The sequence below is a fragment of the Corvus moneduloides genome, chromosome 32 (assembly GCF_009650955.1).
Source record: "Corvus moneduloides isolate bCorMon1 chromosome 32, bCorMon1.pri, whole genome shotgun sequence".
In the NCBI taxonomy this organism is placed as follows: domain Eukaryota; kingdom Metazoa; phylum Chordata; class Aves; order Passeriformes; family Corvidae; genus Corvus; species Corvus moneduloides.
In genome coordinates, this window is record NC_045507.1 from 738,476 (window position 1) to 761,479 (window position 23,004).

Below are 23,004 nucleotides of genomic sequence, written 5' to 3' on the forward strand. Positions count from 1 at the left end.
CTAGCTGTGACCCCCCCCCCATTCCAGATCCAGCTGTGCCCATGGCTTTGGATCCAGCTGTGCCCCCTCCCCTTTCAGATCCAGCTGTGCCCCCCCATTCCGGATCCAGCTGTGCCCCCTCCCCCATTCTGGATCCAGCTGTGCCCCCTCCATTCTGGATTCAGCTGTGCCCCCTCCCCCATTCTGGATCCAGCTGTGCTCCCCCTTTCAGATCCAGCTGTGCCCCCTCCCCCATTCCAGATCCAGCTGTTCCCCCCCCAATTCCAGATCCAGCTGTGCCCATGGCTTTGGGTCCAGCGGTGCCCCTTCCAGCACCCCTAATTTTGGATCCAGCTGTTCCCCCCCATTCCGGATCCAGCTGTGCCCCCTCCCCCATTCCGGATCCAGCTGTTCCCCCCCCCATTCTGGATCCAGCTGTTCCCCCGCCATTCCGGATCCAGCTGTGCCTGCCCCCATTCCGGATCCAGCTGTTCCCCCCATTCCAGATCCAGCTGTGCCCCCTCCCCCATTCCGGATCCAGCTGTTCCCCCCATTCCGGATCCAGCTGTGCCCCCTCCCCCATTCCGGATCCAGCTGTTCCCCCCATTCCGGATCCAGCTGTTGCCCCCCTCCCCCATTCCGGATCCAGCTGTGCCCCCTCAAGCCCCGCCCCCTCAAGGCCCCGCCCCCTCCCGCCCCTCAGCCAATCAGATCGTTTCTCATCGCGCGGCCCCACCCATGAGGCGCAGGCGCGTGGGCGTGGCCTGGCCGCGTTGCGGGCCAATGGCAGCGCGCGTCTCTCCGGGCCAATGGGAGGCGGCGGCTCTGCGGGGCGGAGGGAGCCGGAGCGGCGGCCGGGCCGGGGCCGGTACCAACGGGGGGAACCGGGGGGGGGGGGTCGGTACCAACACAGGGAGGGGGACAGGGCCCGGGGACAACCGGGGGACAACGGGGGGCTGATGCCAACCGGGGAGGGGGGACAGGGGTCGGTTCCAACCGGGGGGAGGGCGGGACCAACCGGGGGGGGCCCGGAACCAACCCTGTGAGGGGACGGGGCCGGTACCAAGCGGAGCGGGGGGGAGGGAGGGGACGGGCCTCGGTACTGAGTGGGGGTGTGGGGGGAAAAACCTCTTCTGAGAGTGTGAAATGGGTCAAAATCCACCCCAAGATGGGTCTAAATTTCAGCTTGAAGTGGGTCAAAATCTACTCTGAAACGGGTGAAAGTTTCGTCTTGAAGTGGGTCAGAAATCCATTCCAAAATGGGTCAAAATCCACCCTGGAATGGGTCAGAAATTCACCCCCAAGCGGGTCAAAATCCACCCCAAGATGGGTCAAAATCTACCCTGGAATGGATCAGAAATTCACCCCCAAGTGGGTTAAAAATCCACCCTCAAGTGGGTCAAAATCCACCCCAAAATGGGTCAGAATCCACCCTGGAATGGGTCAGAAATTCACCCCCAAGCGGGTCAAAATCCACCCCAAGATGGGTCAAAATCTACCCTGGAATGGATCAGAAATTCACCCCCAAGTGGGTTAAAAATCCACCCCCAAGTGGGTCAAAATCCACCCCAAAATGGGTCAAAATCCACTCCAGAACGGATCTAAATCCGTCCTGACACGAATCTAAATCCACCTCAAAAAGGGTCCAAATTCCACCCTGAGACGGGTCCGAAATCCCTCCTGAAAATCCCCAAATCCACCACGAAACGCCTCCAAAATCCATCTGGGAACGAGCTGGGAATGCCTCCAAAATCCACCCTTTTCCCCCCAAAAAAAAACCCTCAGAATTTGCTCCGTCCCATCTCCCTCATCCCCATCCCTCCACTGTCACTGGGCCGAACTGGTTTCACTGGGATTTCTCTGGATGGAAGAGGCGGGAAGCGGATCCAGGAGATCCCGACCCCTTTCCCGCTGCTTCCCCCTTTTCCCCCCTGGTGCATCCCAGGCTCTGGGAGCCTCGGGAATTCCATTCCGGAGCCTCATCCCTGCTTTTCCCCCCTCGGGAAGGCGCCGCCATGCCGCTGTGCCAGCGCGGGGTGAAGGCCGAGGCCGAAGGCTGCGGATTCCCGGCCGGCTCCGGGGTCAAGGTGTTCCTGCACTGGAGCGGGGATGAGGAGCGGGAACGCTGCCGGGTTTATTCCCAAGGATCCCTCAGCGCCGAGGAAATCTGCATCGACCTCTCCCGCAGGATCGGTGAGCGGCGGTCCCGGTTTGCCGAAGGATTCCCGGTTTTCTGAAGGATTCCCGGTTTGCTGAGGGATTCCCGGTTTGCCAAGGGATTCCCAGTTTTCTGAGGGATTCCCGGTTTGCTGTGGGATTCCCGGTTCTCTGATGGATTCCCGGTTTGCTGAGGGATTCCCGGTTTGCCAAGGGATTCCCGGTTTGCTGTGGGATTCCCGGTTCTCTGATGGATTCCCGGTTTGCCGAGGGATTCCCGGTTTGCTGAGGGATTCCCGGTTTGCCAAGGGATTCCCGGTTTGCTGATGGATTCCCGGTTTGCCGAGGGATTCCCGGTTTGCTGTGGGATTCCTGGTTCTCTGATGGATTCCCGGTTCTCTGATGGATTCCCGGTTTGCTGAGGGATTCCCGGTTTGCTGAAGGATTCCCGGTTTGCCGAGGGATTCCCGGTTTTCTGAGGGGTTCCCGGTTTGCTGCGGGATTCCCGGTTTTCTGAGGGATTCCTGGTTTGCCGAGGGATTCCCGGTTTGCCGAGGGATTCCCGGTTTTCTGAGGGATTCCCAGTTTGCCGAGGGATTCCCGGTTTGCCGAGGGATTCCCCAGTTTTCTGATGGATTCCTGGTTTTCTGAAGGATTCCTGGTTTGCTGAAGGATTCCCAGTTTGCCGAGGGATTCCCCGGTTTTCTGATGGATTCCCGGTTTTCTGAGGGATTCCCGGTTTGCCGAGGGATTCCCCGGTTTGCCGAGGGATTTCCAGTTTTCTGAGGGACAGGGAATGGGGCAGGGGGGTTCCCACTGCGTCCTGCCCCGAGGCTGAGGAATTCCCGAGAACACCAGATTTTCTGAGGAAAACACCAGGAATTCCCAGGGAACACCAGGAATTCCCAAAGAAAACACCAGGAATTCCCAGGGAAAGTCAGATTTTCCAGGGAAAACACCAGGAATTCCCAGGGAGCACCAGATCCCGACTGGATTCCTTCCCAAGGCTGAGAAATTCCCAGGTTTCTGATCCCCAGGGCTTTCTTGGGAATAAAACCCACTGGATTTTGTGGTTTGGTTTATTTTTTGGGAATAAAAACCTGCCGAGTTCGGGTTTACCGGGAATGAAACTGGCTGGGCTTGGGCTCGTTGGGAATTAAAGCAGCCGGAATTTTGCTCCTTGGGAATTAAACCAGCCGAGTTCCGGTCCCTTGGGAACAAAACCCCCTCTGGAATTCCGGTTTTTCTGGGAATACCCCCTCATCCCAGCTGCCCTTTCCCGCTTTTCGGGACTCTCTGGGCTTTATTTTTTTTTTCCCCCTCCCGAGGGGGTTTTTTTTGGGAAAACGGGGTGGGGGTTTTTTTTCCCCCCCATGGAAGATGGGATCTGTGGCATTCCCGGCAGGAATTACCCCGCTCTGCTACAGCCTCTTCGCCCTCTACGACCCCCAGAGCCGGATCTGGCTCCCGCCCAACCACCAGTTCCACATCGGGAAGGACACCAGCGTCAACCTGATCTTCAGGATGAGGTGAGGCCCCCTCCCGTGCCCATTCCCATTCCCAACCCCATCCCTGTGGGTGGAATCGGGGCAAAACCCTTGGGAAAGCTCTCCCAGCAGTGTGGAAAAATCCCTGTCCTTATTCCCGCTCTTCCTCAGTCTCCTCCTCCCAGCGTGGGGACTTCCCAACAGCGGCTCTTCCAAAGGGTTTTGGGAGCGCCAGGGATCCTAAAAAGGGATGGGAAAAGGTTGAAATGATCCCGTTCCAGGCTGGAGGAGGCTGCTGCCCTTCATTCCCGGTTCGGATTCGTTCCCTGTGCTCACATCCCGTTTGTTTTAGGAATGTGGCTGATTCCTCTGTGCTTCCAAGACGTTTTATTCCTTAAAAAAAAAAAACAAACCCAAATCCACCGATTCCAGCCCGGAATGTGACTCCCAGCCCCTCTCCTCCTTTCCTCTTCCCATTCCAGGTATTATTTCCGGAACTGGCACGGCATGAACGACAAGGAGCCGGCGGTTTTCCGGAATGTGCCGCGCCCGGGGGATTCTCCCGAGGAGAAACCCCCTGGAGGAGCTTTACTGGACAGATCCTCCTTCGAGTACCTGTTTGAGCAGGTGACGGGGCTGGATTGGGAAAAAATGGGATTGATTTCCTTCAATCCAGCTGGATTTGGGAAAAACCGGGATGATTCCCCTCAATCCAGTCGGATTTGGGGAAAAAATGGGATTGATTTCCTTCAATCCGGCCGGATTTGGGAAAAACCGGGATGATTCCCCTCAATACGGCTGGATTTGGGGAAAAAATGGGATTGATTTCCCTCAATCCATCTGGATTTGGGAAAAACCGGGATTGATTTCCCTCAATCCAGCTGGATTTGGGAAAAACCGGGATTGATTCCCCTCAATACGGCTGGATTTGGGGAAAAAATGGGATTGATTTCCCTCAATCCAGCTGGATTTGGGGAAAAAATGGGATTGATTTCCCTCAATCCAGCTGGATTTGGGAAAAACCGGGATGATTTTCCTCAATCCAGCCGGATTTGGGAAAAAATGGGATTAATTTCCTTCAATCCAGCTGGATTTGGGAAAAACCGGGATTGATTTCCCTCAATCCGGCTGGATTTGGGAAAAACCAGGATTGATTCCCCTCAATCCACCCGGATTTGGCTCAGGATCCCTTTTTCCGCCCCCAGGGGTTTATTTAGGGATTAACACCCCCCTGAGTCTTCCCTTTGGAAAGCTTTGATCCCGCTGGGATTGGGGTGGGATCCCGTAATTCCACGGGATCATTTTTTAACCTTTTAAGGGGAATTTGATTCCTTTTAAATTTAAAAAAACCAAACCCCAAAACCCCCAAGGAAAGGAAATGAGCTCGGGGCTGATTTTCCCCCCCCGATTTTTGGCCAGGGGAAATTCGAGTTCATCAACGACGTCGCGTCCCTGAAGGATTTCCAGAGCGAGCCAGAGATCCAGAGGTTCAAGAACGAAAGTTTGGGAATGGCCGTGCTGCACCTCTCCCACATCGCCATCAAGAAGGGCATTTCCCTGGAGGAGGTGGCCAGGAAGTACAGGTGAAATTCCCGCTTTTCCAGAGGCGTTTCTCCCCGCTTTTCCCCTTTTCCTTCCTCGTTTCCCTCGCTCCGGGGAAGCCGCGTTTCCTCCCTCGCCACCGGCGCGTCCCGACCTCTTCCCAGCCGAGGTTTTCCAAGGGTTTTCCAAGGGTTTTCCAAGGGTTTTGTGGGTGGTTTATTCCAAGGGTTTCCTCAGAGTTTTCCAAGGGTTTTCTGGGTGGTTTATTCCAAGGTTTTTCTCAGTTTTCCAAGGGTTTTCCGGGAATTTTTAGAAGGTTTTCCAAGGGTTTTCTGGGTGTTTTATTCCAAGGGTTTCCTCAGAGTTTTCCAAGGGATTTCTGGATGGTTTATTCCAAGGCTTCCTCAGAGTTTTCCAAGGGTTTTCTGGGAATTTTTAGAAGGTTTTCCAAGGCTTTTCTGGGTGGTTTATTCCAAGGGTTTCCTCAGTTTGCCAAGGGTTTTCCAAGAATTTTTGGAGGGTTTTCCAAGGCTTTTCTGGGTGGTTTATTCCAAGGGTTTCCTCAGAGTTTTCCAAGGGTTTTCCAAGGGCTTTCCAAGAACTTTTGGAGGGTTTTCCAAAGGTTTTCTGGGTGTTCTATTGCAGGGGTTTCCTCAGAGTTTTCCAAGGGTTTTCCGGGAATTTTTAGAAGGTTTTCCAAGGGTTTTCAGGGTGTTTTATTCCAAGGGTTTCCTCAGAGTTTTCCGAGGGTTTTCTGAGAGTTTTCCGAGGGTTTTTTGAGGTTTTTCCCGCCGTTTCTTGGCAGCTTCAAGGACTGCATCCCGCGCTCCTTCCGCCGCCAGATCCAGCAGAACAACTTCCTGACGCGCTTCCGGATGAAGAACGTCTTCCGCCGCTTCCTGCGGCACTTCCAGCGGCACACGGTGGCCGCCGGGAAGCTGTCGGAGCGGGACGTGATGTACAAGTACCTGGCCACCCTGGAACACCTGGCTCCCGGATTTGGGAGCGAGCTTTTCCCGGCGTTTTCCCTGGAAACGGCGTCCGAAGGGGAGAAGGGGCCGCTCTGCGCCAACGGGAGCCGGGAGCGGCTGCCGATCCCGAGGGATTTTCCGGTCACTCACCACGTCCTGGTCACCGGCACCGGAGGGATCCAGTGGCGGCCGGTGGCCGGAGAGGTGGGTTGGGATGAGGTGGTTTTGGGATGAGCCATTCCCGACCCAAATCCCGTTTTTTTTCCCCTCGGTTTGCGGTGCTGGGGCGCTCTGAGCGTTCCTCGAGTTCTTTTTCCAGTTCCTCCCAGTTTGCCTGGAGCCTTTCCCAGCATTCCCATCCAAATCCATTCCCACACCATCTCCTTCTCCTCGGCTTGTGCATCCCCAGACACCCCAGAACCCCCAATCCCACCCCAAAACCCCCCAAATCCATGTGGGGTCACCCCAAATCCCACCTGATCCCAAAGCTCCATCCACAGACACCCCAAAACCCCCCAAATCCATGTGGGATCACCCCAAATCCCACCTGATCCCAAAGCTCTATCCACAGATACCCCAAAACCCCCAATCCCACCCCAAAACCCCCCAAATCCATGTGGGGTCACCCCAAATCCCACCTGATCCCAAAGCTCCATCCACAGACACCCCAAAACCCCCCAAATCCATGTGGGATCACCCCAAATCCCACCTGATCCCAAAACTCCATCCACAGACACCCCAAAACCCCCAAATCCACATGGGATCACCCCAAATCCCACCTGATCCCAAAGCTCCATCCACAGACACCCCAAAACCCCCAATCCCACCCCAAAACCCCCCAAATCCACGTGGGATCACCCCAAATCCCACCTGATCCCAAAGCCCCAATCCACCCCATCCCAACTTTGTGCTCCCACACTTCCCCTCAGCCTCCAGCTCATCCCAGTTTCCCCAGTACCCACCTCCCCACCCCAAACCCTTCCCAGTAGCAGGAAAAACCTGGAATTCTCCCCACAGAGCGTGGAAAACTTCTCCCAGCGTGGATATTTTGGGAGGAAAAGCGGGAATAAGGAGCCGGAGGCGCCGCCGGCCGAGCCCCAGTGGTGCCATTTCTGCGATTTCCGGGAAATCACGCACGTGGTGGTCAAGGATTCCAGGATCTGCATCCACCGGCAGGACAACGAGTGCCTGGTGGGTGGGGATGCATCCCTCGGATGTTGGGATCATGGAATTTTTCTTCCCGGATGGGGAAGAGGCAGCGCTGGGAGGAGTGAGGGTTTTTATGGGGGTTTTTGAGGTTTTTCCAAGGGTTTTCCAAGGGTTATCCAAGGGTTTTATGGGTGTTTTATTCCAAGGGTTTGCTGAGAGTTTTCCAAAGGTTTCCCAAGAGTTTTCCCAAAGGTTTTCCAGGGGTTTCCTGAGGGTTTTCCATGGGTTTCCTGAGGGTTTTCCACAGGTTTTATGAGGGTTTCCTGAGGGTTTTCCATGGGTTTTGTGAGGGTTTCCTGAGGGTTTTCCACAGGTTTTATGAGGGTTTCCTGAGGGTTTTCCACAGGTTTTATGAGGGTTTCCTGAGGGTTTTCCACGGGTTTTGCAAGGGTTTCCTGAGGGTTTTCCATGGGTTTCCTGAGGGTTTCCTGAGGGTTTTCCATGGGTTTTATGAGGGTTTTCTGAGGGTTTCCCGAGGCCTTTAAGAGCGGTTTTTTCCCAAGAGTTTTCCAGGGCTTTTCTGAGAGTTTTTTGAGGGTCTCCTGAGGGTTTCCCAGGAGTTTTCCGAGGACTTTCCGAGCGTTTCCTGCTCTCCTCCCCAGGAGGTGCAGCTGCCGTGCCCCGGCAGCGCGCTGTCCCTGGTGTCGCTGGTGGACGGATATTTCCGGCTGACGGCCGACTCCAGCCATTACCTGTGCCACGACGTGGCCCCGCCGCGGCTGCTGCTGAGCCTGCACCACGGCATCCACGGGCCCATGCAGTGAGTGCGGCTTCCCTGCGATCCCAGGGATCATCCGGGATCCTGGGGGATCATCCTGGATCCCTGGGGATCATCCCGGATCCCTGGGGATCATCCCGGAGCTGTTCCGCGTCCTTGGGGTGGTCCCTGGCTGTTTCATTTCCTTTGGGTTCATCCCGAGCCATTCTCTGTCCTCAGGGCTCATCCAGGTGTCCTTCAGATTCATCCCAAATCATTCCCTGTCCTCAGATTCATCTCAAATCATTCCCTGTCCTTGGGGCTCATCCAGGTGTCCTCAGGGCTCATCCCAAATCATTCCCTGTCCTCAGGGCTCATCCCAAATTATTCCCTGTCCTCAGGGCTCATCCAGGTGTCCTCAGGGCTCATCCCAAATCATTCCCTGTCCTCAGGGCTCATCTAGGTGTCCTCAGGGCTCATCCCAAATCATTCCATGTTCTCAAGGCTCATTCAGGTGTCCCTGGAGCTCTCCCAGAGCCATTCCATGTCCTTCAGATTCATCCCAAATCATTCCCTGTCCTTGGGGCTCATCCAGGTGTCCTTCAGATTCATCTCAAATCATTCCCTGTCCTCAGGGCTCATCCAGGTGTCCTCAGGGCTCATCCAGGTGTCCCTGGAGCTCTCCCAGAGCCATTCCATGTCCTTTAGATTCATCCCAAATCATTCTCTGTCCTCGGGGCTCATCCCAATTAATTTCTTTTCCTCAGGAGCTTATCCCAATCCATTCCCTGCCCTTGGGGCTCATCCCAATCCATCCCCTGCCCTCGGGGCTCATCCCAATCCATGCCCTCCCTCCCTTTTCCAGGGAGGAGTTCGTTTTTGCCAAGCTCCGCCGGGAAGAGCCGGAGGAAGGGCTCTACATCCTCCGCTGGAGCGTCCTGGATTTCAACCGGATGATCCTCTCCGTGCTCAAGAGGAGCCAGCAGCAGGTAGGGATGCGATTCCCAGCTCAGAATTCCCGGGAACTGCCAGCTCTGGGAGCTTTGTGCCTTCAACTCCTGCCTCGATCCCACTTTTCCAGGCTCCTGGAACGCCGGGAGCCTTCAAGTACCGGCAATTCCGGATCCAGAAGAAGGGGGATTCCTTCGTGCTGGAAGGCTGGGATCGGGAATTCCCGACCCTGCGGGAACTCCTGGATGTGCTCAAGGGCTGCACCCTCAAATCCGGCGAGGAAAACTTCACAGTGAAGAGGTGCTGCCCGCCCAAGCCGGGAGGTGAGGACAGGGATCATCCCTCGGGATCGGGAACGGCCGGAATTCCTGGGATTTTCGCTGCTCTGACTCCCGGGATTCACTGGGGGAGGTGGAGGGAATCCACTCTGCTTTCCTGGGATTCCCAGGGATGGATGGAGGGAGCCCTGCTTCCCTGGGATTCACCCTGGGAATGAAGGGACCAGCTCTGCTCTCCTGGCATTCTCAGGGAGCTCACGGGGTTCCCATTCCCTCTTTTCCCAGAGATCTCGGACCTGCTGATCACCAGGAAGGCGAAGGATAACGGGAAGCAGATCCTGAACCTCACCCAGCTCAGCTTCCACCAGATCCGCAAGAACGAGATCACGCAGGTGCTGCTTTCCCGGGATTTCCGCTGCTCTGGTCTCCTGGGATTCACTGGGGGAGGTGGAGGAATCCTCTCTGATTCCCAGGAATTTCACCGCTCTGATTCCTGGGATTCACTGGGGGAGGTGGAGGAATCCTCGCTGATTCCCGGGAATTTCACTGCTCTGGTTTCCTGGGATTCACTGGGGGAGGTGGAGGAATCCTCGCTGATTCCCGGGAATTTCACCGCTCTGGTTCCTGGGATTCACTGGGGGAGGTGGAGGAATCCTCGCTGATTCCCGGGAATTTCACTGCTCTGATTCCCAGGATTCACTGAGGGAGGTGGAGGAATCCTCGCTGATTCCCGGGAATTTCACCGCTCTGGTTCCTGGGATTCACTGGGGGAGGTGGAGGAATCCTCTCTGATTCCTGGGAATTTCACTGCTCTGATTCCCAGGATTCACTGGGGGAGGTGGAGGAATCCTCGCTGATTCCCGGGAATTTCACTGCTCTGATTCCCGGGATTCACTGGGGGAGGTGGAGGAATCCTCGCTGATTCCTGGGAATTTCACTGCTCTGATTCCCGGGATTCACTGGGGGAGGTGGAGGAATCCTCGCTGATTCCTGGGAATTTCACCACTCTGATTCCTGGGATTCACTGGGGGAGGTGGAGGAATCCTCGCTGATTCCTGGGAATTTCACTGCTCTGATTCCCGGGATTCACTGGGAGAGGTGGAGGAATCCTCTCTACTTTCCTGGGATTCTTGGGAATGGAGGGATCAGCTCTGCTTTCCTGGGATTCCCTCCAGATCCCAGGATGCTCCCACACCCCTGGCCCAGCCAGCGGGATGGATTTGCTGTTTCCTCCCTTCCCTTTCCAAGGAAAAAGGAGGGAAAAACCCCCACGGAAGCGGCTTTTTCCCACAGTGGGACGCAGAGGGAAGTTCCAGATGAGAATTCCCACATTCCCAAGGTCCAACAGCTCCCGTTTTTCCCCCTTTTCCCAGCGGGCCCACCTAGGCCAGGGCACCCACACCAACATCTACGACGGGGTCCTGAGCGTCTGCGGGAATTTCGGGAATTCCGGGAACGACGACGAGGCCGAGTATTTTTCCACGGAGCAGAACAACAACAACAGCCGGGAGCTGCACGTGGTGCTCAAAGTGCTGGATCCCAGCCACAGGGACATCGCCCTGGTGAGCCCTGCCCGGGATTTGGGGGAAAACATGGATTTGGGGGGGTGGGATAGGGATCCAAAAGGGCTGGAAGGTGGCCCCAGAAGGGCTGGAATGGGGATCCCAGGGCTGGAATGTGGCCACAAAAGGGCTGGAAAACGGATCTGGAAAGGGTGGGATGTGGCTCCAGAAAGGCTGGGATGTGGCTCCAAAAGGGCTGGGATGGGGCTCCAAAAGGGGCTGGGATGGAGCTCCAAAGGGGGCTGGAATTTGCCTCCCAAAGCCTGGGATGGGGCTCCAAAGGGGGCTGGGATGGGGATCCAAAGGGGCTGGGATGGGGCTCCAAAGGGGGCTGGAATTTGCCTCCCAAAGCCTGGGATGGGGCTCCAAAGGGGCTGGGATGGGGCTCCAAAAGGGCTGGGATGGGGCTCCCAAAGCCTGGGATGGGGCTCCCAAAGGGGCTGGGATGGGGCTCCAAAGGGGGCTGGAATTTGGCTCCAAAGGGGCTGGGATGGGGCTCCAAAAGGGGCTGGGATGGGGCTCCAAAAGGGGCTGGGATGGGGCTCCCAAAGCCTGGGATGGGGCTCCGAAAAGGGCTGGAATTTGGCTCCCAAAGCCTGGGATTTGGCTCCCAAAGCCTGGGATGGGGCTCCAAAAGCCTGGGATGGGGCTCCGAAAAGGGCTGGAATTTGGCTCCCAAAGCCTGGGATTTGGCTCCCAAAGCCTGGGATGGGGCTCCAAAAGCCTGGGATGGGGCTCCCAAAGCCTGGGATGGGGCTCCAAAAGGGGCTGGGATGGGGCTCCAAAAGGGCTGGGATGGGGCTCCAAAAGGGCTGGGATGGGGCTCCCAAAGCCTGGGATGGGGCTCCGAAAAGGGCTGGAATTTGGCTCCCAAAGCCTGGGATTTGGCTCCCAAAGCCTGGGATGGGGCTCCCGGGAGCTCTGCGGCCCCTCCGGAATGCCGGGATGCCCGTGCCATTCCCGCTGTCCCCGCAGGCGTTCTTCGAGAGCGCCAGCCTCATGTCCCAGGTGTCCCACGTGCACCTGGCCTTCGTGCACGGCGTCTGCGTCCGCGGCTCCGAGAGTAAGTGCGGAACATTCCCGGCCCCTTTTCCCGCCCGAATCCCGGGGGATCATCCCGGATTTTCCCCGCAGACATCATGGTGGAGGAGTTTGTGGAGCACGGGCCCCTGGATGTGCTGCTCCGCAAGGAGAAGGGCCGGATCTCCGTGGGGTGGAAAATCACCGTGGCCAAGCAGCTGGGAAGCGCCTTGAGCTACCTGGTAATTCCAGCTGGGAATTCTCGTGGATGTCCTGCAGTGCTTCCCCTCCATTTTCCAAGGAAATAACCCCATTTTGGGGATTATTCCGCCTTTCCTGCAGCCCATTCTCGCTCTTTCTTCCCCGTTCTGGGAATTCCAGTCCTCCACGGATTCATTTTGGGGCTGGGAAAAGCGAGGGATGGGGATGGGATTCTGAGCAGGGAGTTGGGAACGGGGCTGGAAAAGCCCTTTTTATCGTTTTATTCCCTGTTTTGGGTTGATTTCGGAGCAAAATCCCAAGACAGGAAGGTGAAATTCCAGCCAGGAATTCCAGCTTTTATATCCCAGAGGCTTCGCCTTGCCCTGTGGCATCGCTGGGATCTTTCTCAATTTTTTTTTTCCCAATATTCGCTTATTATTGGGAAACTGTTGGAATTTTTCATTGGAAAAATTATTATTGGAACATTTATTATGGGAAAATTATGGCGATTTTTTAATGGGGAAATTTATTACTGGTAAATTTATTATAGGAAAATTATTATGGGAAAAAAATTTTAGTGGGGAAATTTATTATTGGGAATTTTATTATCAGAAAACCGGAAAATATTCACGATAAATAAACAATAATAGATTTTTTTTTGGGGGGGGGGGGAGGGGGAAAAATTGAATTGGGGAAAAAAATTCCCAATTTTCCCTTTTCTCTCTGCTTTTCCCAGGAGGATAAGAACCTGGTGCATGGGAATGTGTGTGCCAAGAACATCCTGCTGGCCAGGAAAGGGCTGGAGGACGGATCCGTGCCCTTCGTGAAGCTCAGCGATCCCGGGGTCAGCTTCACGGTGCTCTCCCGGGAAGGTACGGGATCATCCCGGCCTGGAATGGGGCAGGGATGGATTTCCGGGGGGAAAGTCCAGGATCCCATCATTTTATATTAAATATCCCATGGTTTATACCTTTAATATCTCATGTTTTATACCTTTAATATCCCATATTTTTATGTTTAATATGCTATATTTTACACCTTTAATATTCCTTAGTTTTGTATTTAATACCCCACATTTTCCACCTCGAATAGCCCACATTTTACAGCCTTAATATCCCACATTTTTCTATTTAATATCCCACATTTTCCACCTTGAATATCCCACATTTTTCTATTTAATATCCCACATTTTCCACCTTGAATATCCCACATTTTTCTATTGAATATCCCACATTTTCCACCTCGAATATCCCACATTTTTCTATTGAATATCCCACATTTTCCATCTCGAATAGCCCACATTTTTCTGTTGAATATCCCACATTTTACACCTCGAATATCCCATACTTCTATACACGATATAAATACATAAAAATATTTCATTCCCACCCCATCCCAACACTTCTCCCGTGGGATCCTCCCCTCAGAACGCGTGGACAGAATTCCCTGGATCGCCCCGGAATGCGTCCGGGATATCGGGAACCTCACCACAGCCGCGGACAAGTGGAGTTTTGGGACAACACTCCTGGAAATCTGCTTCGACGCCGACGTCCCGCTGAAGGAGCGGACACCCTCCGAGGTGATTCCCGCTGTTTTCCTCATTCCTGCCTGGATTTGAAGGTTGGAGAGTGAGTTTTTTTGCTTCGGTTTTCCCGCAGAAGGAGCGTTTTTATGAGAAGAGGCACCGGCTGCCGGAGCCTTCCTGCCGGGAATTGGCCTCGCTGATCTCCCAGTGCCTCAATTACACCCCTGTGGAGCGTCCGTCCTTCCGGACCGTCCTGAGGGATCTCACCCGGCTCCAGCCGCACAGTGAGGGAAAATCCCGGGATTTTGTGGGGGAAAAGGGGCGTGAGGGGATCTCACCCGGCTCCAGCCGCACAGTGAGGGAAAATCCCGGGATTTTGTGGGGGAAAAGGGGCGTGAGGGGATCTCACCCGGCTCCAGCCGCGCCGTGAGGGAAAATCCCGGGGTTTTGTGGGGGAAAGGGGCGTGAGGGGAGCTCACCCGGCTCCAGCCGCACCGTGAAGGAAAATCCCGGGGTTTTGTGGGGGAAAGGGGCGTGAGGGATCTCACCCGGCTCCAGCCGCTCCGTGAGGGGCGGGAAGGGGAAAATCGCGGCATTTTGTGAGGGAAAGGGGGAAAATCCTGGGGTTTTGTGGGGAAAAGGGACGTGAGGGATCTCACCCGGCTCCAGCCTCTCTGTGAGGGGCGGTAAGGGGAAAATCGCGGGATTTTGTGAGAGAAAGGGGGAAAATCCTGGTGTTTTGTGGGGGAAAGGGGTGTGAGGGGTCTCACCCGGCTCCAGCCGCACCGTGAGGGAAAATCCTGGGGTTTTGTGGGGGAAAGGGGCGTGAGGGATCTCACCCGGCTCCAGCCGCTCCGTGAGGAGCGGGAAGGGGAAAATCGCGGCATTCTGTGGGGAAAAGGGGGAAAATCCTGGGGTTCTGTGGGGGAAAGGGGCGTGAGGGATCTCACCCGGCTCCAGCCTCTCTGTGAGGGGCGGGGAAGGGGAAAATCGCGGCATTTGTGAGGGAAAGGGGGAAAATCCCGGGGTTTTGTGGGGGAAAGGGGGAAAATCCTGCGGTTTTGTGGGGGAAAAGGGGCGTGAGGGATCTCACCCGGCTCCAGCCACACAGTGAGGGGATAGAAGGGGAAAATCGCTGCATTTTGTAAGGGAAAGGGGGGAAATCCTGGTGTTTTGTGGGGGAAAAGGGGCGTGAGGGATCTCACCCGGCTCCAGCCGCGCCGTGAGGGGCGGGAAGGGGGAAATCGCGGGATTTTGTAGGGGAAAAGGGGGAAAATCCTGGGGTTCTGTGGGGGAAAGGGGCGTGAGGGATCTCACCCGGCTCCAGCCGCACCGTGAGGGAAAATCCCGGTGTTTTGTGGGGGAAAAGGGGCGTGAGGGATCTCACCCGGCTCCAGCCGCGCCGTGAGGGGCGGGAAGGGGAAAATCGCGGCATTTTGTAGGGGAAAAGGGGGAAAATCCTGGGGTTCTGTGGGGGAAAGGGGCGTGAGGGATCTCACCCGGCTCCAGCCGCACCGTGAGGGAAAATCCCGGTGTTTTGTGGGGGAAAAGGGGCGTGAGGGATCTCACCCGGCTCCAGCCGCTCCGTGAGGGGCGGGAAGGGGAAAATCGCGGCATTTTATGGGGAAAAGGGGGAAAATCCTGGTGTTCTGTGGGGGAAAGGGGCGTGAGGGATCTCACCCGGCTCCAGCCGCTCCGTGAGGGGCGGGGAAGGAGGAAAATCCCGGGGTTTTGTGGGGGAAAAAGGAGCGTGAGGGGTCTCGCCCGGCTCCAGCCGCACCGCGAGGGAAAATCCTGGTGTTTTGTGGGGGAAAGGGGCGTGAGGGGATCTCACCCGGCTCCAGCCGCGCCGTGAGGGGCGGGAAAGGAGAAAAATCGCGGCATTTTGTGGGGAAAAATCCTGGGATTTTGTGGGGAAAGGGGCGTGAGGGATCTCACCCGGCTCCAGCCGCGCCGTGAGGGGCGGGAAGGGGAAAATTGCGGCATTTTGTGAGGGAAAGGGGGAAAATCCTGGGGTTTTGTGGGGGAAAGGGGTGTGAGGGATCTCACCCGGCTCCAGCCGCTCCGTGAGGGGCGGGAAAGGAGGAAAATCCCGGTGTTTTGTGGGGGAAAGGGGCGTGAGGGGATCTCACCCGACTCCAGCCGCTCCGTGAGGGGCGGGAAGGGGAAAATCGCGGCATTTTGTGGGGGAAAGGGGCGTGAGGGGATCTCACCCGACTCCAGCCGCTCCGTGAGGGGCGGGAAGGGGAAAATCGCGGCATTTTGTGGGGGAAAATCCCGGGGTTTTGTGGGGAAGAAGGAGCGTGAGGGATCTCACCCGGCTCCAGCCGCACCGTGAGGGAAATTCCCGGTGTTTTGTGGGGGAAAGGGGCGTGAGGGATCTCACCCGGCTCCAGCCGCGCCGTGAGGGGCGGGAAGGGGAAAATCGCGGCATTTTGTAGGGGAAAAGGGGGAAAATCCTGGGGTTCTGTGGGGGAAAGGGGCGTGAGGGATCTCACCCGGCTCCAGCCGCGCCGTGAGGGGCGGGGAAGCAGGAAAATCCCGGGGTTTTGTGGGGGAAAAGGGGTGTGAGGGATCTCACCCGGCTCCAGCCTCTCTGTGAGGGGCGGGAAGGGAAAAATCGCGGCATTTTGTGGGGGAAAGGGGGAAAATCCTGGGTTTTGTAGGGGAAAAGCGGGGAAATCGCGGCATTTTGTGAGGGAAAGGGGGAAAATCCTGGGTTTTGTAGGGGAAAAGCGGGGAAATCGCGGGATTTTGTGGGGGAAAAGGGAGATGAGGATCCTAGAGGCGTTGGGGATGTGGTGGTGGGGTAGGGGGAAGAAGGGGGAAAAGGCGGGGGGGAAAGAGGGATGAGGGGGGAAAGAGGGGAAAAAGGTAGGAAAAGGGAAGAAAAGAGAGGGAAAGGTTAAAAAAAGAGGGGGGAAGAGAGGAAAAAGTTAAAAAGGGAGAGGGAAAAGGAAGAAAAGGAAAAAGGTCGAGGGGAAAGAGGGCAAAAAAGGGGGAAAAAGGTAATAGAAAAGGCAAAAAGAGAGGGAAAAAAGGAAAACTCAAGGTCCTTCCCAGACCTCGTGGACATCACCTCGGTAAATCCCGACTTCCCCGTGTCGGATCCCACGGTCTTCCAGAAGCGGTACCTGAAGAAAATCCGGGAGCTGGGGGAGGTCAGTGGCGTCCTGAATTCCAGAATTCTGGGCCTGGGGAAGCTGGGAGAGCTCCTTTCCCTGTCTGGATCCAAAATTCCACATTTTAATCCCTATTTCCACTCTTCAACCCCTTTTCCCTGCTGATTTTGCCCTCCTCCATCCCCCAACTTTATTGCCCTCTCTGGATTCTCCCGGCACAGGGAAACCCCAAAACCTCCTTTCCATGGCCAAAAAAATTCCCAAAAAACTCCCTTGCAGGGCCACTTTGGGAAGGTGAGCCTGTGCTGCTACGACCCCACCAACGACGGCACCGGGGAGATGGTGGCAGTGAAATCCCTGAAATCCGGGAGCAGCCCCCAGCTCCTGAGCTCCTGGAAGAAGGAAATCCAGATCCTCAAGACCCTGTACCACGAGAACATCGTCAAGTACAAGGGGTGCTGCAGCGAGCAGGGTGAGGGAAAATCCCACGGGATTTTCCAGCTCCAGATCCGGTGTTTGGCCACAGAGAGGCTGAAAACCCCAATTCCCACATTTTTTGGTCGGGAATCGCTGTCCTGGAATGGATTTGGGGTTGTCCCCAAATTCCCATGAGGATGAGAGACATCAAGGGGGTCAGAGGGGGACATGGGACTCAATCCATGTGGGATTTTCCAGCTCCAGATCTGGTTGTTAGAGGCTAAAAAACCCCAATTCCCACATTTTTTGGTGGGAAATCTCCGTCCTGGCAGGGATTTGGGGGTTCTCAGGGTGGTCCCCACATTCCCAAGTGTTTTTTCCAGGGGACAAGGTGGTGCAGCTGATCATGGAATACGTCCCGCTCGGAAGCCTCCGGGAATTCCTGCCCAAGCACCCCCTGAGCCTGTCCCACCTCCTGCTCTTTGCCCAGCAGATCTGTGAGGTGAGCCCAAAATGGGGCTGGATCCCAAAAAAAAGGGATTATTCCAAAAAAACGGGTTTGAGCACCTCAAAAATGGGGGTTACGGCCCCAAAATGCGGCTGAATTCCCAAAGAAATGGGGTTGAACAGCTAAAAATGGGGGTTACGGCCCCAAAATGTGGCTGAATCACCAAAAAATTGGTGTTGGACCCTTTGGAAATGGGGCTGAATTCCCAAAAATGGGATTGAACACCTCAAAAATGGGGGTTACGCCCCCAAAATGTGGCTGAATTCCCAAAAAAAATAGGGATGAACCCCCCAGAAAACGGGACTGACACCTCAAAATGGGGCTTAATTCCCAAAAATGTGGCTGATTCCCCCCCCCAAAAAAAAGGGGGCTGAACCCCCCAAAAAACAGGACTGACACCTACAAATGAGGCTGAACTCCCCGAAATGGGATCGAATTCCCCCAAAACCAGGGATGAACCCTTCAAAAAATGGGATCGCCGCCCACAAAAGCGGCCGATCCCCAGAAAAAAAACCGAGCCAAACCCCCCCAAAATCCCTCCCAAAACAACTGAAACCACCCCAAAACCCCTCTCCAAACCTCCCAAACCCCGCTGCCATCCCATTTCCTCCGCCAGGGCATGGCCTACCTGCATTCCCTGCACTACATCCACCGGGACCTGGCAGCCCGGAACGTGCTGCTGGAGAACGAGCACGTGGTGAAGATCGGCGACTTCGGCCTGGCCAAGGCCGTGCCCGAGGGCCGCGAGTATTACCGGGTCCGGGAGGACGGCGACAGCCCCGTGTTCTGGTGAGGGCAGCCGGGATCCGCCGGGAACGGGGCCGGAAAGGGGGGAGGGAACGGGGCCGGGGAAGCGGCGGCTCCGAACTCGCGGCCGCTCGCAGGTACGCCCCGGAGTGCCTCAAGGAGTGCAAGTTCTACTACGCCTCGGACGTGTGGTCCTTCGGGGTGACGCTCTACGAGCTGCTGACGCGCTGCGACGCCGGGAGCAGCCCCCCGGCCGTGAGTGCTGCTGGGGCGCCTGGGGTTTGGGGGAGTCCTGGGGTATAGGGGGATTCCTGGGGTTTAGGGGGAGTCCTGGGGTTTAGGGGCATTCCTGGGGTTTAGGGGATTCGTGGGGTTTAGGGGCATTCCTGGGGTTTAGGGGAATCCTGGGGTTTAGGGGATTCGTGGGGTTTAGGGGCGTTCCTGGGGTTTAGGGGCATTCCTGGGGTTTAGGGGATTCGTGGGGTTTAGGGGCATTCCTGGGGTTTAGGGGATTCGTGGGGTTTAGGGGCATTCCTGGGGTTTAGGGGCATTCCTGGGGTTTAGGGGATTCATGGGGTTTAGGGGATTCCTGGGGTTTAGGGGGATTCCTGGGGTTTAGGGGATTCCTGGGGTTTTAGGGGGATTCCTGGGGTTTAGGGGAGTCCTGGGGTTTAGGGGCATTCCTGGGGTTTAGGGGCATTCCTGGGGTTTAGGGGATTCCTGGGGTTTAGGGGATTCCTGGGGTTTAGGGGGATTCCCGGGTTTCAGGGGGATTCCTGGGGTTTAGGGGAGTCCTGGGTTTCAGGGGGATTCCTGGGTTTTAGGGGAGTCCTGGGGTTTAGGGGATTCCTGGCTTTTGGGGGATTCCTGGGGTTTAGGGGATTCCTGGCTTTTGGGGGATTCCTGGGTTTCAGGGGGATTCCTGGGGTTTAGGGGATTCCCGGGTTTTAGGGGGATTCCCGGGTTTTCTTTGGGTTTAAGGGGGGGTTTTTGGTGGTTTTTTTGTGTTTTTTTGGTTTCCCCTGCAGGAATATGGGGGGCGGGGGGGGGGGGCAGGGAGGGGGCGGGAAACAAACCCCAAAAAAATTCCATGGAATGGTGGGGAAAACCCCCCCCCCAAAAATTTCATGGAATGTGGGGGGAAAAAAAATCCCAAAAAATTCCATGGAATGGTGGGGGAAAAAAACCCCAAAAAATCCATGGAATGTTGGAAAAAAATCCCAAAAAAATTCCATGGAATGGTAGGGAAGAAACCCCCAAAAATTTATGGAATGGTGGGGAAGAAAGCCTCCAAAAAATTCCATGGAATGGTGGGAAAAAACCCAAAAAATTCCATGGAAGGGGGGGAAAAGCCCCCAAAAAATTCCATGGAATGGTGTGGAAGAAACCCCCCCAAAAAATTCCATGGAATAGTGGGGGAAAAAATCCCAGAAAATCAATGGAACGTGGGGAAAAAAACGCTAAAAAATCCATGGAATGTTGGGAAAGAAATCCCAAAAAAATCCATGAAAGTGGGAAAAAAACCCAAAAAAATGAATGTAAAGTGGGGGAAAAACCCTCAAAAAATCCATGGAATGGGGTGGAAAACCCCCCCAAAAAAACCCCATGGAAGGGAGGAAAAATGGGAAAAAATTCCACGGAATGGGGGGGGAACCCCCCAAAAATCCCCGGAGAGATCCCAAATTTTCCCTTTTCCTCCCCAGAAATTCCTGGAGCTGATCGGGGCCACGCAGGGGCAGATGACGGTGCTGAGGCTGATCGAGCTCCTGGAGAGGGGCAGGAGGCTCCCCATGCCCCGGGATTGTCCCTGCGAGGTGGGAAAAGGGGGAAAAGGGGATTGGGAAAGGGGAAAAGGGGGAAAAGGGGATTGGGAAAGGGGAAAAGGGGGAAAAAAGCAGGAAAAGGGGCATTGGGAAAGAGGAAAAGGGGGAAAAAAAGGGGGAAAAGGGGGAAAAGGGGGATTGGGAAAGAGGAAAAGGGGGAAAAAAGGGGGAAATTGGGATTGGGAAAGAGGAAAAGGGGGAAAAGTGGGAAAAGGGGGATTGGGAAAGAGGAAAAGTGGGAAAAGGGGGATTGGGAAAGAGGAAAAGGGGGGAAAAAAGGGGGGAAAGGGGGATTGGGAAAGAGGAAAGGGGGGAAAAGGGGGGAAATAGGGATGGGAGGAGGGGGAAAACGGAGGGGGAAGAGGGAAAAGGGGGAGGGAAGGGGAGGAGGAAAAGTGGGGAAGGGGAAAAGAGGAAAAACGGGAAGGGAAAGGAAAGGGAATGGGGAGAAAAGGAGGGAAATTGGGAAGAGAAGGAGGAGAAGTGGGGGAGAGGAAGGGAAAAAAGGAGGAGGGGAAAAAGTGGGAGGAGGAGGGAAAATGGGGAAGAAAAGGAGGAAAATGGGGAAGAAAAGGGGGAAAAATAGGGAGAAAAGGAGGAAAAATGGGAAGAAAAGGAGGAAAACGGGGAAGAAAAGGAGGAAAAATGAAGAAAGAAGGAGGAAAACGGGAAAGGGGGAGAAGTGAGGGAAAAGGGGAGCAGGAAAGTGGGAAGGGGAGGGAAGGGGAAGGGGAAGGGGAAGGGGAAGGGGAAGGGGAAGGGAAGGGAAGGGAAGGGAAGGGAAGGGAAGGGAAGGGAAGGGAAGGGAAGGGAAGGGCTGCACATTCCTGGGGGCAGAGGGGAAGCTGGGGCTGCTTTTCCCGGGGTTTTCCCAGGCTTTTCCCAGCTTTCCCCAGGCTTTTCCCGGTTTTTCCCAGGTTTTCCCCAGGCTTTTCCCGGGCTTTTCCCAGCTTTCCCCAGGCTTTTCCCGGTTTTCCCCAGGCTTTTCCCAGGGTTTTCCCGGGCTTTTCCCAGCTTTTCCCGCTTTTCCCGGGCTTTTCCCGGTTTCCCATGGCTGCTCCCCTCCCAGGTTTACCGGCTGATGAAGAACTGCTGGGAGGCCGAGGCCTCGTTCCGCCCGGCCTTCCCCAACCTCATCCCGATCCTGAGGAATTTCCAGGAGAAGTATCGGGCCCAGGCGCCCTCCGTCTTCAACCTCTGCTGAGGGGAGGGGGGACGGGGGGGGGAATTCCCGAAAATCCCGTGGAATGGGGGGGGAAAACCCCCAAAAAATTCATGGAAGTGGGGAAAAAAAAAACCCCAAAAATTCCGTGGAATGGGGAGGAAAAAAACTCCAAAAATTCTGTGGAAACCCCCGAAAAAAAAATCCATGGAAGGAGGAAAAAAGGACCCAAAAAAATCCTTGGAAACCCCCCAAAAAAATTCATGGAAGTGGGGAGAAAAAAATCCAAAAAATTCCATGGAATGCGGGGGGAAAAACCTCCAAAAATTCTGTGGAAACCCCCCCGAAAAGATCCATGGAAGGGGGAAAAAAAACCCCAAAAATTTATGGAAGTGGGGAAAAAAAACCCCAAAAAATCCATGGAAACCCCCAAAAAGAAATCCATGGAAGGGGTGAAAAAAAAAACCCCAAAAATTTATGGAAGTGGGAAGAAAAAACCCCAAAAAATTTATGGAAAGGGGGGGAAAAAAATCCCCAAAAAGTCCATGAAAGGGGAGAAAAAACCCAAAAAAATCCATGGAAGTGGGGAAAAAAAACCCCCAAAAATTCATAGAAGTGGGGAAAAAACCCCAAAATTCCATGGAATGTGGGAAACCCCCACAAAAAATTTTATGGAAGGGGTGGAAAACCCAAAAAAAAAAAAAAAAAAAAAAATCCATGGAATGGGGTAGAAAACCCCAAAAAATCCCACGGAAAAGGGGGGGGGAAACCCCAAAATTTCCATGGAATGGGGTGGAAAACCCCAGAAAATCCATGGAATGTTGGGAAAAAAACCCCAAAAATGCCATGGAAGGAGCGGGGGACGCCCAATTCCGGACCCAAACCCCCCAAAAACCCCAAATTCGCCCCAAAATTCCTGATTCCCCCCCTCCCGAACACTGTGAACGAGACCGGGGCCGGAGGTTTTGGGGGAAAAGGGGTGGATTTCTGGAATTCTGGAATTCTTGCCTTATTCCCAATCCCATCCTCTCGCGGGGGGGGGAGGGGCTGGATCTCCTTCCTTCCCACCAGGATTTGGGGCCTTTTCCCCCCCAAAAAACCCCAAACAACAAAAAAAAAAACCCCCAAAAACCGGGAATTCTGCAAAAAAAACCCCAAAAAACAACCCACAAAACCCAAACCCGTGGCACTTTATTGGGATTTTGGGGGAATTCCCAAAAAATTCCCAGTTATTTATTGCCTGCTGTGCCCTCCCCCCCTCAGGATTTGGGGGAAAATCCCCTGGAATTGGGGGCGGGGGATGGGATCGGGGTGGGGGGGGGGGATCCCTCTGGAATTCGGGGTTTTGGGGGATCCGAAGGGGGATCCCAAATAAAGGATGGGAAAAATGGCCTGGACCCGTTCTGGGGCGGGGGGGCTGGGGGCGTCTTTGGGGTCTGGTTGGGGTCTCTGGGGGGGTCTTTGGGGTCTCTGGGGGGGTCTTTGGGGTCTCTGTAGGGGTTTTTAGGGGTCTCTATAGGGGATATTTTGGGGTCTCTGTAGGGGTTTTTAGGGGTCTCTATAGGGGATATTTTGGGGTCTCTATAGGGGTTTTTAGGGGTCTCTGTAGGGGATATTTTGGGGTCTCTGTAGGGGTTTTTAGGGGT

General features: G+C 55.2%; 1 protein-coding gene and 1 long non-coding RNA gene across 3 annotated transcripts; one reads left to right on the forward strand and one right to left on the reverse strand.

The window, feature by feature from the left end:
- The first annotated feature begins 788 nt into the window (after positions 1–788).
- TYK2 (tyrosine kinase 2) lies at positions 789–21,509 on the forward strand. 2 transcript variants are annotated; one of them, XM_032094480.1, is made up of 25 exons: positions 789–843; positions 1,285–1,287; positions 1,987–2,172; positions 3,542–3,665; positions 4,106–4,250; positions 5,043–5,206; positions 5,971–6,340; positions 7,154–7,327; positions 7,948–8,105; positions 8,908–9,031; positions 9,124–9,316; positions 9,557–9,663; positions 10,645–10,833; positions 11,809–11,896; positions 11,968–12,095; positions 12,791–12,926; positions 13,482–13,633; positions 13,713–13,863; positions 16,643–16,740; positions 16,981–17,173; positions 17,502–17,620; positions 18,243–18,415; positions 18,511–18,628; positions 20,077–20,187; positions 21,266–21,509. In XM_032094480.1, the coding sequence occupies exons 1-25, from the start codon at positions 789–791 to the stop codon at positions 21,398–21,400; spliced, it is 3,594 nt and encodes a 1,197-aa protein (XP_031950371.1). In that variant the 3' UTR covers positions 21,401–21,509. The 2 variants fall into 2 exon arrangements, with proteins under 2 accessions (XP_031950371.1, XP_031950370.1); XM_032094479.1 differs by lacking the exon at positions 1,285–1,287 and having other exon boundaries at positions 807–847.
- On the reverse strand, positions 13,035–16,172 carry LOC116437128. Its single transcript, XR_004237187.1, has 2 exons — positions 16,078–16,172; positions 13,035–13,662 (listed from the first exon to the last, which is right to left on the reverse strand). It is a non-coding gene; the product is annotated as an uncharacterized LOC116437128 (long non-coding RNA).
- Positions 21,510–23,004: the final 1,495 nt, after the last annotated feature.